General features: G+C 37.5%; 1 protein-coding gene across 1 annotated transcript in view; it reads left to right on the plus strand.

Annotated features, from left to right (window-relative positions):
* The first annotated feature begins 42 nt into the window (after positions 1-42).
* The window catches only part of WDHD1 (WD repeat and HMG-box DNA binding protein 1), a 32,362-nt gene continuing 19,178 nt past the window's right edge, over positions 43-13,226 (plus strand). Inside the window, exons 1-10 of the mRNA XM_026698428.2 lie at positions 43-111; positions 714-796; positions 2,081-2,192; positions 5,894-6,045; positions 7,112-7,223; positions 8,573-8,623; positions 9,566-9,661; positions 11,582-11,674; positions 12,604-12,710; positions 12,992-13,133. Coding sequence (XP_026554213.2) covers positions 723-796; positions 2,081-2,192; positions 5,894-6,045; positions 7,112-7,223; positions 8,573-8,623; positions 9,566-9,661; positions 11,582-11,674; positions 12,604-12,710; positions 12,992-13,133 — 939 coding nt within the window. The 5' untranslated portion in view covers positions 43-111; positions 714-722. The remainder of the gene's footprint in view (positions 112-713; positions 797-2,080; positions 2,193-5,893; positions 6,046-7,111; positions 7,224-8,572; positions 8,624-9,565; positions 9,662-11,581; positions 11,675-12,603; positions 12,711-12,991; positions 13,134-13,226) is intronic.

Raw genomic sequence — 13,226 nt, forward strand, 5'->3', positions numbered from 1 at the left:
GTGACGGGAAGTGCAACGGCCCAATGAGAGGGCCAAGAAAAGCCCGGTCCGACCTCTGGCGTTGATGATGTCACTCGGAAGCGGAGCGCGGGAAAGCTCGAAGGACGGCGGGTGAGTGAGGATGGCAGGACGGCGTAGCCTTGCCGTTGAGGGGCTGTGAGTCCCTCTTTGGGGCTGTGCTTGGGGAACGACCGTCCCCCCCGTAGGTATTCTCACGCACGTCCCTCAGGACCCGGTGGGGAAAGCCCTCCTGTCGCCGTTTCTCGGGTGACCTCAACGGGGAAGGGAACGAGGCGTGTTATACTAGCTGAGCCATAGACAGCATTCCCCAACCTAGTGCTCTCTTGGTGTATTGGACGACATGTCCCATCATCCTAATCCCAGCGTGGCTTGTGGGAGGTCATGCAGCACACTTGGAAGGGCACTTGGTCGAGAAAGTTTGAAATAAAATATAACCTTTAGGGTTTCTATCCCTGATCCTCAAATAGTGATTGTATAATTGATAAAATTCTGGATTGCAGGATGAGCATCAGTAAAAAAAAAAAAAGAATCCCAGGGATCATTCTTCACTAGAAGAGGCATGCACTGTATTTTGCAGTTTTATTTCTGCATTTGCATTCTATTTCTGCTAGACTGAGAGTTTTTATTGGGGGATGTAGAAATGCTGCTTTTGTCATGGATTAAGGCTGAAGCCTTTTATAATGTTTACATAGGCAAAGAAAATGTCCTCACAAAAACCAATGAGATATGGACATACAGAAGGCCAGACAGATGTCTGCTTCAATGATACTGGAAGGTGAGTGACTGAAGCTTATCTTTGCTTATCTAGTGATTTACTTAAGACATATACAGATATTTTTGAAATGTGCTTAGTTGCACAAAATTAGGCAACCAAAGACAGAAATCTATTATTGGTGGGCAGATGTCCCCAAGTGTTTGTTGAAAATGAGAAATTTGCATATCTTTTTACACAGAAATGATTTATGCTCTGTGAAATACCCAAGGTAGAGCTCAAATGTTGTTCTGTATCTAACTTGTTGAATTACAAGGCACTCCTTCATAATTATGAAATACTGAATGTTTTTGTAAGAGACTTCTTTACCTAATCACAGTGTTCTTTACATTAGTTGGTGAGGTCTTCCTTACCTTTTATAATCTCATTGATTATTTCCATTATATTATCTGGTTATTTTATATGCAGTTTTCCACTTTATAGAAGACCTTTATGTTATATTATCTGCAGGCACACTGAGCACCACTGCAGAAAGGCAGAGTATATAGGTATTAAAATATTTACACATTTCAATTGCAGTTCAGCATAGCACTATGATGGAAACATACACCTGATCCTTGTGTGTGGAAAGTATGTTCAATGGTCATCTGTGCCTGACTGAATAATAAGCAGCAAATGAATTAAGAGAAACTAGTGCTGGATTCATGACAACACATTATAAAGTTTATTAGTCTCTTTTCAAAGTGACTAGGTTTCAACACCCCCTCCCCACCCCACCATGTAAGCCATGCCAAAGTTCTTTCCAAATATAATTAAAATAAATAACCAAATAAATTCAATGTACATAGGTTGTTAGCAATGTCACCTGGGATCCTCATTGCTATCACTAAGCAATACAGTCATAAAGTGTGGCATTGTGTGATCACACTGCTTAGTGATGTGATTCCAGTACTCCCAGTTGCCATCCTTAAGTGAATCATTGTGGGTTTGCATATATGTGTGCTGGGTTTGCACATTGTGGTAAATCATAAGCTGGTTTAGAAATCAAATTGATCTGATTCACTTAAGAAGACAAAAGAAAGGAAAATACAGTAGCAATTTAATATGTATATGTATACCTGAGATTAATTAACCTGAGGAACTATTTAGGAAACATCAATCCTATAAATGTCATTCCTTGAGACCAGCATCTTTGCTTGTATCATTTATTCTTTAAGGATTATTTAAAGGAAAAATAGAGTTTGATATAGTATCTTTTTTACAACATAGTTTAATGATATCTATGTGTGTTTGAAATAGTTGTGCATATTGTTATTGTATCATTTTATTTTGATTGTATTTCTTTAGTTGTATTGTAACTTGTGGCAGTGATGGAGATGTAAGAATTTGGGAAAGCCTGGATGATGATGATCCAAAGTCCATTAATGTAGGCGAAAAAGCCTACTCATTTGCTCTCAAGGTACTCCTGAAACTGATACAAATGATCGTGTGTTTTCTTTCACTATATGCATAATTATTATATATGATAGAACATCAACTAGATTTGTTGATTGTGCTTTGTTTGCTAAAACATGATTAGCAAACTGTAGTACAATTGGCTGGATTCATACATCATTCTAAATTACATAAACCACAGTATACAGGTGAAACTCGAAAAATTAAAATATTGTGCAAAAGTTCATTTATTTCAGTAATGCAACTTAAAAGGTGAAACTAATATATGAGATAAACTCATTACATTCAAAGCAAGATAGTTCAAGCCGTGATGTATCATAATTGTGATGATTATGGCTTACAGCTCATGAAAACCCCAAATCCACAATCTCAGAAAATTAGAATATTGTGAAAAGGTTCAATATTCTAGGCTCAAAGTGTCCCACTCTAATCAGCTAATTAAGCCATAACACCTGCAAAGGGTTCCTGGGCCTTTAAACGGTCTCTCAATCTGGTTCAGTAGGAAGCACAATCATGGAAAAGACCGCTGACCTAACAGTTGTGCAGAAAACCATCAATGACACCTTCCATAAGGAGGGAAAGCCTCAAAAGGTAATTGCAAAAGAAGTTGGATGTTCCCAAAGTGCTGTATCAAAGCACATTAATAGAGAGTTATGTGGAAGGGAAAAGTGTGGAAGAAAAAGGTGCACAAGCAGCAGGGATGACCGCAGCCTGGAGAGGATTGTCAGGAAAAGGCCATTTAAAAGTGTTGGGGACTTTCACAAGGAGTGGACTGAGGCTGGAGTCAGTGCATCAAGAGCCACCACACACAGACGAATCCTGGACATGGGCTTCAAATGTCGTGTTCTTCTTGTCAAGCAGCTCCTGAACAACAAACAAACATGAGAAGTGTCTTACCCGGGTTAAAGAAAAACAGAACTGGTCTGTTGCTCAGTGGTCCACAGTCCTCTTTTCTGATGAGAGCAACTTTTGCATCTCATTTGGAAACCAAGGACCCAGAGTCTGGAGGAAGAATGGAGAGGCACACACTGCAAGATGCTTGAAGTCCAGTGTGAAGTTTCCTCGGTCTGTTGATTTGGGGAGCCATGTCATCTGCTGGTGTTGGTCCACTGTGCTTCATTAAGTCCAGGGTCAACACAGCTGTCTACCAGGAGATTTTGGAGCACTTCATGCTTCCTTCTGCAGATGAGCTTTATGGGGATGCTGACTTCATTTTCCAGCAGGACTTGGCACCTGCCCACGCTGCCAAAAGCACCAAAACCTGGTTCAATGACCGTGGGATTACTGTGCTTGATTGGCCAGCAAACTCGCCTGACCTGGACCCCATAGAGAATCTATGGGGCATTGCCAAGAGAAAGATGAGAGACATGAGACCGAACAATGCGGAAGAGCTGCAGGCGGCTATTGGAGCATCCTGGTCCTCCATAACACCTCAGCAGTGCCACACTCTGATAGCTTCCATGCCACACTGCATTGAGGCAGTAATTGCTGCAAAAGGGGCCCAAACCACGTACTGAGTACATATGCATGCTTATACTTTTCAGAGGTCCGATATTGTTCTATGTACAATCCTTTTTTTATTGATTGCATATAATATTCTAATTTTCTGAGATTGTGGATTTGGGGTTTTCATGAGCTGTAAGCCATAACCATCTCAATTATGACAAATCACAGCTTGAACTATCTTGCTTTGCATGTAATGAGTCTATCTTATATATTAGTTTCTCCTTTTAAATTGCATTACTGAAATAAATGAACTTTTGCCCGATGTTCTAATTTTTTGAGTTTCACCTGTACAAACTGCAGTACTTGGAATCACATAACGTGACTAAACAAAATTGATTTCAGCATTTCTAATTCAGTAGGGTTATTTTAACCCCAAAATACTTCAAAAATGTTCAAAACAGTAAATATCACCATTGCATCCAAAACATGGTAGGTAAATAGTGTTAATTTTAAATTTCCTATATCTATATGATCTGGCCTTGAGTTCAGAAAATTGGGTTTGAAAACAAGTCAGGCTGTTCATCTAAGAGGAACAGAATTATGATCACATTCACAATTTTTTGTAAACTCTTGTAAAATGAAATAAATTATCCCTTTTCATCCATCCCTTTCAATTTTTCTGATCAGATGTACCTCAAATGATTAATTGTGGGGACTTAGGGTAGCAATATATAACTTTTTCTGCAAGTTACAACAGTTCAGTTACATATAATAGATATATTTATTCATTGTGTTACCACCTACATTTTATTGTGAAGTGATAATAGAAATGTCTGCATTTTTAAAAAAATTATGAAGCTTCTTGCTCAGAAGCAAAAAGTCAAATATATACAAATTACAGTTTTTCCCTGAATCACTATGTGTCTCTAAGCTTTAAGTTTGGCTTTCTGTTGCTGTCTAGATCAAAATTCCTAAGAGAATTTCAGTACATTATTCAGTATTGGATGAAGTCTGCCCCCTGGTGAATAAGGCATGTCAAAGCAAATCTAGTGTTTTCTATAACACATCCAATTTTTATATCACAAGTGGAAACTGCACTTCCTTTTTTGTCCTGTAGATTTGGGTTGAATATTTTGAAGTTATCATCTGTTAGACTTAGGGAAATTTAACAGATGTAGCATCATCTGAAGCTTCTATTTCCCCCCTTAAAATAGACCCCAAAATTAAAATATATTGATCTCATATCCCTGGGAAGACTCAGACCCAAAGAGGAGACTAGGAGGCCAAATTTAAAGTCTGGTTGTTTTTGTATGTTTATGTATGATTAATGTGCTATATATTTATCTAAATGCTTTTAATAATATGAATGCAACCAAATCTTCTATTTTTTTCCTTCATCACAGTTTTGCAGTTTTCTCCCAAGGCTTTGTTCACTATTGATCTTGTTCTGTAGTTAGTTTCCTAGTCTTTCAACCTGAGTATGTAGTGGGTTCTTTCTTGCCATTCATCTACATATTTTCAGAATACCCTGTTTTCATGTTTCTTCCTCAACTTTATATTTGCATACACATACATGAATCATTGTAATTTGTAAAGCAAACCATCAATTTAGGTGATCCTGGTTTAAAATAATAGTTCAATTGAAAAGGGATGTTTAAAAACAAATTAAATTAACAATCAAAATTTCTGAAATATTCTAAAATAGGCAAAATATACAAAATATCTGACTTGACACTTCTTTGATTTTGTGAAGAACATGTGACATTGGGCAAAATCATATATACCTGCAATGCAAAGTGTTGGCTGACTCTTGTTTTAAAGCATAACCTTAAGAAATAATCTTAAATCTTAATAACATCTACCGATTCTGCATCTCAGATATTGTCCTATAGTTTTCAGCTTTGGATCTGTGTATAGAAAATAATTGCTAAACTTGAGAATAGCACTTGCAGATAAAAATAATAAACGAAGGCAGTACTTTAAATGCAAGGTTTAGATTGGCAGTGATCTCTCCAGTCTCTGCGTGAGTGTTCTGAGACAGAAATGAAGTTGGATTCCTTATTATCTCAAAAAGTAAGTCCACCTACAGTTGCTTGGTGTAATCAATGCCTTTAATATTTGAAGAAGCAGTTGGAGAGAAATCACTGGTTTTTTTTTTTTTTCAGAACTTTTCTATCTGTCAAATTACATAAAATATTATTCTGTTCAAGGCAATGAAGGATGGACTAGTCTATAATCCTAATACTGCTTTATTTGTAGAATGGGAGATTGATTACTGCAGTATCTAACAACAGTGTCCAAATCCATACATTCCCAGAAGGTCTTCCAGATGGTATCTTGACCCGTTTTACCACAAATGCAAACCATGTTGTTTTCAGTGCTGATGGGAGCAAAGTAGCTGTTGGATCTAGGTAAATATATTTGGGAGTTGAAAAGAAAAATACCCAAACTGTTTCACGTATGGATTATTTTTCCTACCTGAATTTTCTGGGAAAGAAGTATTCCTTTAACTAAGACATAAGCATTCTGTGCCAGCAACTTTGTATGCTCTGCTCACTGACCTTCTAAGACAGTTTTTAACTCATCCTTCCTTTATCTGTTGTCCTCCAAATGGGTGATTTTACATTTTCCACTTCATGTCAAAAAGCCAACGACAGATCAGAGTAATGGAATTTGCAGTCCAACAATATCTGGAAGCTTCAGGATGGAGAAGTTGCCTCAGATTTTTAACATTTTATAGAGATATAGCAGCAGTTCATAGTAGTCATCCGTTTTGTGGGATATGGAAAGCTCAAAAGGGAATTTTGATGTTGAGTGTTTCACATAAGCAAGACAATAGTATTTGCTATGGAAGATTAATAAGTTTCAGAAAGTTGGTTTTAAATTGCCACAGCCATTCTTTAATTCTTGCTGTTATAAATAGGCTGTATGATTTTATTTTTAAAAATGGTTTCAGATTTTTTCATTGATCTGTTATTAAAGTGTGTTTGTGGTAGAATTTTATTTAAATAATTGTTTATTTTAATCAATAATTAACATGTTTTAATTTTAAAATTAGAACCAATTTGATGTAATAGTTAAGGCATCAGACTAGAAACAGGGAGACTGAATTTTGGTTCCACTTTAGGCATAAAGCCACCTTGGTGATCTTAGGCCCATCACTTTCTCTCTCTGCCCTGGGAAACGGGCAATAGCAAACCACATCTGCGAAAACCTTGCCAAGAAAACTGCAGGATCTAGTCAGCCAGTTACCAAAAGTTAAAAATTATTCAAAGACGAACACACACAATCTTTTAGAATAATCTATTGCTTGGAGAGATTTTACTTCCACAGTTATATGTACGTGTGTGTCCATAGATGTGCCCAAGAATGACTCTTAAAAGGTAGTTAAAATGCTATTTAGAATGGTGGTACAGTGACTGTTTATTCAATTTAAAATTACTCTTGTGTTGTTGCTTTAATTATAATTATCTCTAGTGATTTTCTGGTGAAAATAGTCGATGTAACTGACAGCAGCCAACAAAAGACATTTCGAGGACATGATGCACCTGTTTTGAGTGTGTCATTGGATCCAACTGATACCTTTCTGGTATGTCCTATAGACTTTCTTTTCATTGCTTTTTAATAACATATTCTATAATTCTACAATTTTGTATTGTCGTATTTTCCCAACGCAACATTTCATTTACAGATTAATTTACAGTTTACAGATGCAGGAACTTGTGTATACCAATTTATTAACTTATACCTTATGAGTTAATCTCATATTTACTTAATGAAGGGAACTTATTTATTACTTTGTCTTTGTTAAGGCTGTGTCCAAAAAGATTAAATGATGGTAAATCAAAGAAATATTAGCTCAAAATCAAATTTGTGGATGATGTGTAAACCTACATGCATGATTACATTTCTGTAGACCATAAAAGTGATGTAACAATTATCTTTTACCTAAGAAAGACTTGAAGGGATTGGTTGTGGTTCATATTTAGATGGAGAAATTATTGTACCATATTTTGTATAAATAAAAATACTGTCAGGCACAAAACAAAAAATGATACATCTTTCAAGCTGAGTTCTTTATTATTTTCACACCTATAGACAAAACCTTGCCAGTCTGAGGACTGCTATTTGCATCTACAACAGAGTTCCTCGACCTTTCTGGCTTTGCAGACTGGTGGGGGTGTGTGTGAGAGGGGATGGTTTCGTGCGAGCGGTAGGCAAATGCATACGTGCAGTTCCATATCCATGAGTGATAGACATAATGCTCTTGCAGCTCACGCAAATGGGGATGCGTAGGAGGCGCGCTCGCCCACCATTTCCATGGTCCAGTTCTGAACAGCTCAGGACCCAGTAGTGGGCTGCGACTAAAGATTGGGGACCCCTGATCTACAATATACTCTCTGAACTATTAAGGAAGGCTGCCTTAAGACTGAGTTGCCACTTGCTTCTCTGGAATGCACCCCCACCCTCTTGGGGATTCACTTTTTAAATATATTTTATCACAAATACATAGATAGCATAAATAGATGAAAGGGTATATTTGTTGGACTACATGATAGTTTAAAAGTACCCAGTTTTTAGAGTTTTTACTACCATCTTTTTCAATATATTGTATTTACTTACTATATTCCTTTTCTACAGTAGGATAATAAATGTTCTTAAATACCTGTTTCAGATTTCACCCAGCTGGTTCCTACAGGCAAGGAAATCCCAGTCAGGTGAATGAATTAATAAATAGTAATTTATGTATTAAAATTACATCCTGCCTTTTGGCTTAAAAAAACATTCTCCGCCAGAGTGGGATGTTTCAGGAAAAGTATGTCAGCAAAGATGTGGTTTCACAAAGTATCATAATACTGAACTCTGCCATTTTTAATGTAAGTACTAAGCAGTAAGTAATGCCAGGTGCTATTATCTTTAAAAATATTCCTTTTGCAGGCATCGGCTAGTTGTGACGGATCTGTCAGAGTGTGGAAAATTTCAGAACAGGTAAATAATATTTTCTGTTTCCCATTTTGAATCTTGCTAAACTTGTAGACTATAATTCTTTTAGCAATTTGGAATAAACTTTTTTGGATTCAATGAAGCTTGGAACCAGGGGTGGGATTCAACCGGCATTACTACTGGTTCAGTATTTGCTGTGCGCGCATGTACTACACCATTAGCTGAGCCACTGGGACAGCTGATAAGTGCTGCACGCAGGTGCGCAGCATTTCAAAAAGCACTTTTTCCCTGCTTTTTTCAACCGCAGCTGTGCCACACAAAGCAGCTGAGGTTGGAAAAGCAGGAAATAAAGGTCAGGTAAGAGCCCGGGAAGGCGGGTGGGCCAAACAGCAGCAGATGCAGAACCGGTTCTGTGTCTGCTGCTCTTCAGATCTACCGGTTCTATAGAGCCGGGCAGAACTGGCAGCATCCCACCCCTGCTTGGAACACAAACCTTAACATATATAGTGAGTTATAAATACTACATTTAGGAATGTTTTGTCTTGAAAGTCAGTTGTGATAGTCCAGCTCTTTTTATGGAAAATGCATGTTTTTTTTCAGTGGGGAACTCTTAATAATTCAAGAAACCCCAGGATATAGTAAGAAAATAATAATGTGAGAAGCAGTAATTTATTTTTATTTACTTTGGAAGAGCAACTCCTTTTAAAGCAATTGATTGAAAAACAGGGCTGTCACACATGAATTAGATTGATAACTTGTTAAAACTATCTAGGGAGTTTCATGTCTGGATGGCCCTAAACCTGGATCTCTTTAACGTTCCAGGAATGGCAGAGTAAGTATTCTGTAACTGTTTTCATGCTTAAAAAGTCAATATGGCTGCTGACAAGGATGACCCGACACCTACTTCTTACAACTTGCAAAATATTTTATATTTCACAAAGGTTTATGTCAAGCTAATTAACACCCGTTATCTTATTTTACTTCCAGAATTGTGAGATAAGATGGCCGCTGCTGCAAAAATGTAATGATGTGATAAATGCAAAATCCCTATGTAGACTGAGCTGGCAACCGAAAATAGGAAAGGTAATAAGTCACCTGTCTATTTTTGTTTTAGTGTGTCTGTGTGCATGTGCGCATGCATTGCGCTATGATGGTCTGCAAGAAACGGTACTGATGACACATGTCATTATTTGGATGTCACTGCTGTTTTATATGGATGCCTCTGGGGGTGAGTGCATGTGTGCACACACATGCTGACTTAGGCAGGTGGGTAGATGGCAACACCAAAGCCTCATTCTTGGTTTCCTTGCTTGTGAAAGATATCTGCAAAGTAGCAAAAAAAGTGAAAAGACACAGTGGAAGTCCAGGTTACCCATTGCCCCAATTCCTCTTTGCTGCTTTGCAAGAATCAAGGAAAATAATGGGAGAAACGATGGGGAGGAAAGATGCCCTTCCTTTTCTTTATGCCAAGAAGTCACAGGGTCCTAAAAGTTCCAGGCTTTCTTGAATCACTCATCATTCCTTTTGCCCGTTTTCTGAGAACTTTGTTCACTTGCAAGAAGTGTTGTAGTGAGAAGAGAGAAGTGAAAAAAAAACTAGCAGCAGTAGAAGGAGGAGTTGGAAGGAAAATTCAATTTATTTTTGAAAGGCAACAAAAAAAGTCATAAAGAACTGGAGAACAAAAAATATTCACCTGGACAAGCAAGTGGAAACAAAAATGTGTACAAGGAGAAGAGAGTTATCTAGTAAAAATACCTCATGAATAGTACTATAAAGCTAATAGCAGCATTTCTCTGCAAAGCCCATTATATTTAGGCTGCATTCAGGAAAGTGCTTTAGCAGTCAGTTCTGGGGAAAAAGTGAGTGTGTAAAGGAGCCCCAAACAAAAATGTTTGTATATCATGCTTGGCCTGGATTGTGAGGATTGAGGGAAAATAGAAGTCTTAATAATTTTGATGAAAATCCCATTTCTCATCTAGCTAACTCTAGTCATATCAGTGGTAGAACTAGAATGGGCTACAGGATTCTCATTAAAGTAGGCTTGATAAATTAAGTTGCTGATGCTTGGCATGTTATATCATGCAGTTGTTTGATTGAAATAGGACATTTATTAGAACTTTATTGCTCTTGAGGACTCACAAAGGGATTTTAAAATCCTGCCCTATTCTAACTCAGCGTAACATCTGTGATTGCTTGACATTTATTATCTCTTGAGACTTGGTTCAATACTTTATGAAAAGCTTTTCTGGAATAGGACACAATCCACATGACCCTGGAAAGAATGCAGAGAAGAGAAACAAAAATGATTTGGGGACTGGAGGCTTAAAACATATAAAAAAACAGTTGCAGGAATTGGGTATGTCTACTCTAATGAAAAGAAGGACTAGGGGGAATATTATAGCAATTCCAATATTTATGGGGCTCCTACAAAGATGAGAGGTGGTCAAATTATTTTCCAAAGTACCAAAAGGCAAGACAAGAAACAATGTTTGGAAACTAACTAAGGAGAGAAACAATTAAAACTAAGGAGAAGTTTTGTAACGGTGAAAGCAACTAACCAATAGAATAATTTGCCTTCAGAAGTTGTGGGCGCTCCATCCCTGAAGGCTTTCAAAAGGAGGCTGGACAATGATTTGTCTGAAATGATGTAGAGTCTCTTGCCGGAGGAGAGGGTTGGATTAGAAGAGTTCCAAGGTCCCTTCCAACTCTATTCTATGTAGCTCAAATGTACTCCAAAGTTCCTTGAGTTGAAACCAAGATATTTAACTATTTATTTATTTATAAAATTTATTAGCCATGTTGAACAAGCCATCATGGCCAATATCCATGTTCACAAACCACACTAAACTAAAAACCAGTCCCCATTATAGGTCACCCAGATGTCTACAGACCAAGTATTTGGTTTGTGTGAGTTTGTTTGTAAATGAAACCAGGATAGAACTTCTTTAAAGGGGCATTTAAAAATCAGGTCCATCTTATTAACATTTTTTTCTCCCCAAATAGCGACTAGCCATTCCAGTAGAAAAAACAATCAAACTATATAGAAGAGAAACATGGGATCATGAACTGGATCTATCAGACAATTTTATCACGCAGGTTGGTTTCCTTTTAGGTAGCTGCTTTTTAATCTGCTCTTGTTCTAAGTAATGTTTGCTTGGTATCAGGGAAGAGAAAACTACTTTCTTAAGCTGATTGATTGTTAGTGAGTCAGTCTGTTTGTGCAAGAGTTTGGTGCTAAATGGGAAGTCTGTATGATATTTGGCTTATGTATGTATGTCAAAGTAAAAGCAGAGACCTATGATCAATAGTAGTCAGAAGTTAAGGTTCCTTTGTTTAATGAGCTGTGTAAAATCTTGCAAAAGCAACAGTTGTGCTGCCTGTTGCAGAAGTGTGTTTTCCGCCTAACATTGACTGTGTGTACATTTGTAAATAGATGACTATTAGGGATCTACAGATGCAAGATCCAAAACCCAATTGGGCAGATCACTAAGAAGCTGGTATGCCTGCCCTTGACCAGCTAGATCTCAGTTATACATGCCAGGTCTGCATGCTCATCAGCAGGTTGTGAATGAGGACAATCTTACTATATACATGATTTGAGGTTTACCAACAGCAGGATAAACCCAAGGTCACCAACAATCCAATATCCGGAATCCTGGATTAGGTCACTAAGCTAGAATTGGAGATTGACTCCATATTATTTATTTCCTTTCATCTAGAATGGCCCACATGGCAGCCATTAGCATATCTCTCCTGGCCTGTTACAACCAGCATTGTGCTTGTTTTCATCTCCCCATCATGGGTGCCTGCTAGTCCCCACATCCTGTTGCTTAACAGTCAAACCCATATTTCACAATCATACCACCATTCTATATTAAAACTCAATATCGTTAAAATTTAAGACTTCCGAGTTCTTCACCTGGCACTTGCTAACTTCCTTTATTAGAACATCCACACCCTCGCTAACTTCAGATTATTACTTGCACATCTTTACAGCTGTCAACTTTCTTTCTTTTTCACGTTAGCCTCTAAATGTTGTGGCCTGGTCTCCATGTGGACAATATTTGGCAGCTGGAAGTATCGGTGGCTATATAGTCATTTGGAGAGTGGAAACTCAAGAATGTCTGGAAAGGTACCAGTTGGTTTCAGTACAAAAGATGGGCTTTTGCAAAGACAAAGAAAAAGTATGGGAGCCACTAATGTATGACATAAAAGGTTTGGATAACTTATACCATAAAATCAAAACTGGCAAATTTTGAGACTTTCTACATTCACATGGCTTGATCAAGTAGCATAAAGTTAATTGTTTGGTTTTGGTTTAGCATGCTGTATAAGACCTGAGTAGCTGCTTAGCAAAAGTCTTCCTATCAGAATGATTTCAGATGCATCTTTTATTATTATTGCCTTTCTTAGGGTGAAACATGAAAAAGGTTACACTGTCTGTGGTCTGGCATGGCATCCCAAAGGTGGCCAGCTTGCTTATACAGATACAGAAGGCAATCTTGGACTGCTTGAGAATGTCTGTGATGTAGAAGGGAAGAAATCAATCCATAAGGTAATATAAACTGGAAATTTCCTTGTGGTTTTTTAAAATTAACTTGTGATTATGAACCTAATCATATGAATCTGACATTGACTGGAAGGTAAT

Source organism: Pseudonaja textilis, chromosome 1 (assembly GCF_049901715.1).
Source record: "Pseudonaja textilis isolate UNSWEBS1 chromosome 1, rPseTex1.2, whole genome shotgun sequence".
Classification (NCBI taxonomy): Eukaryota; Metazoa; Chordata; class Lepidosauria; order Squamata; family Elapidae; genus Pseudonaja; species Pseudonaja textilis.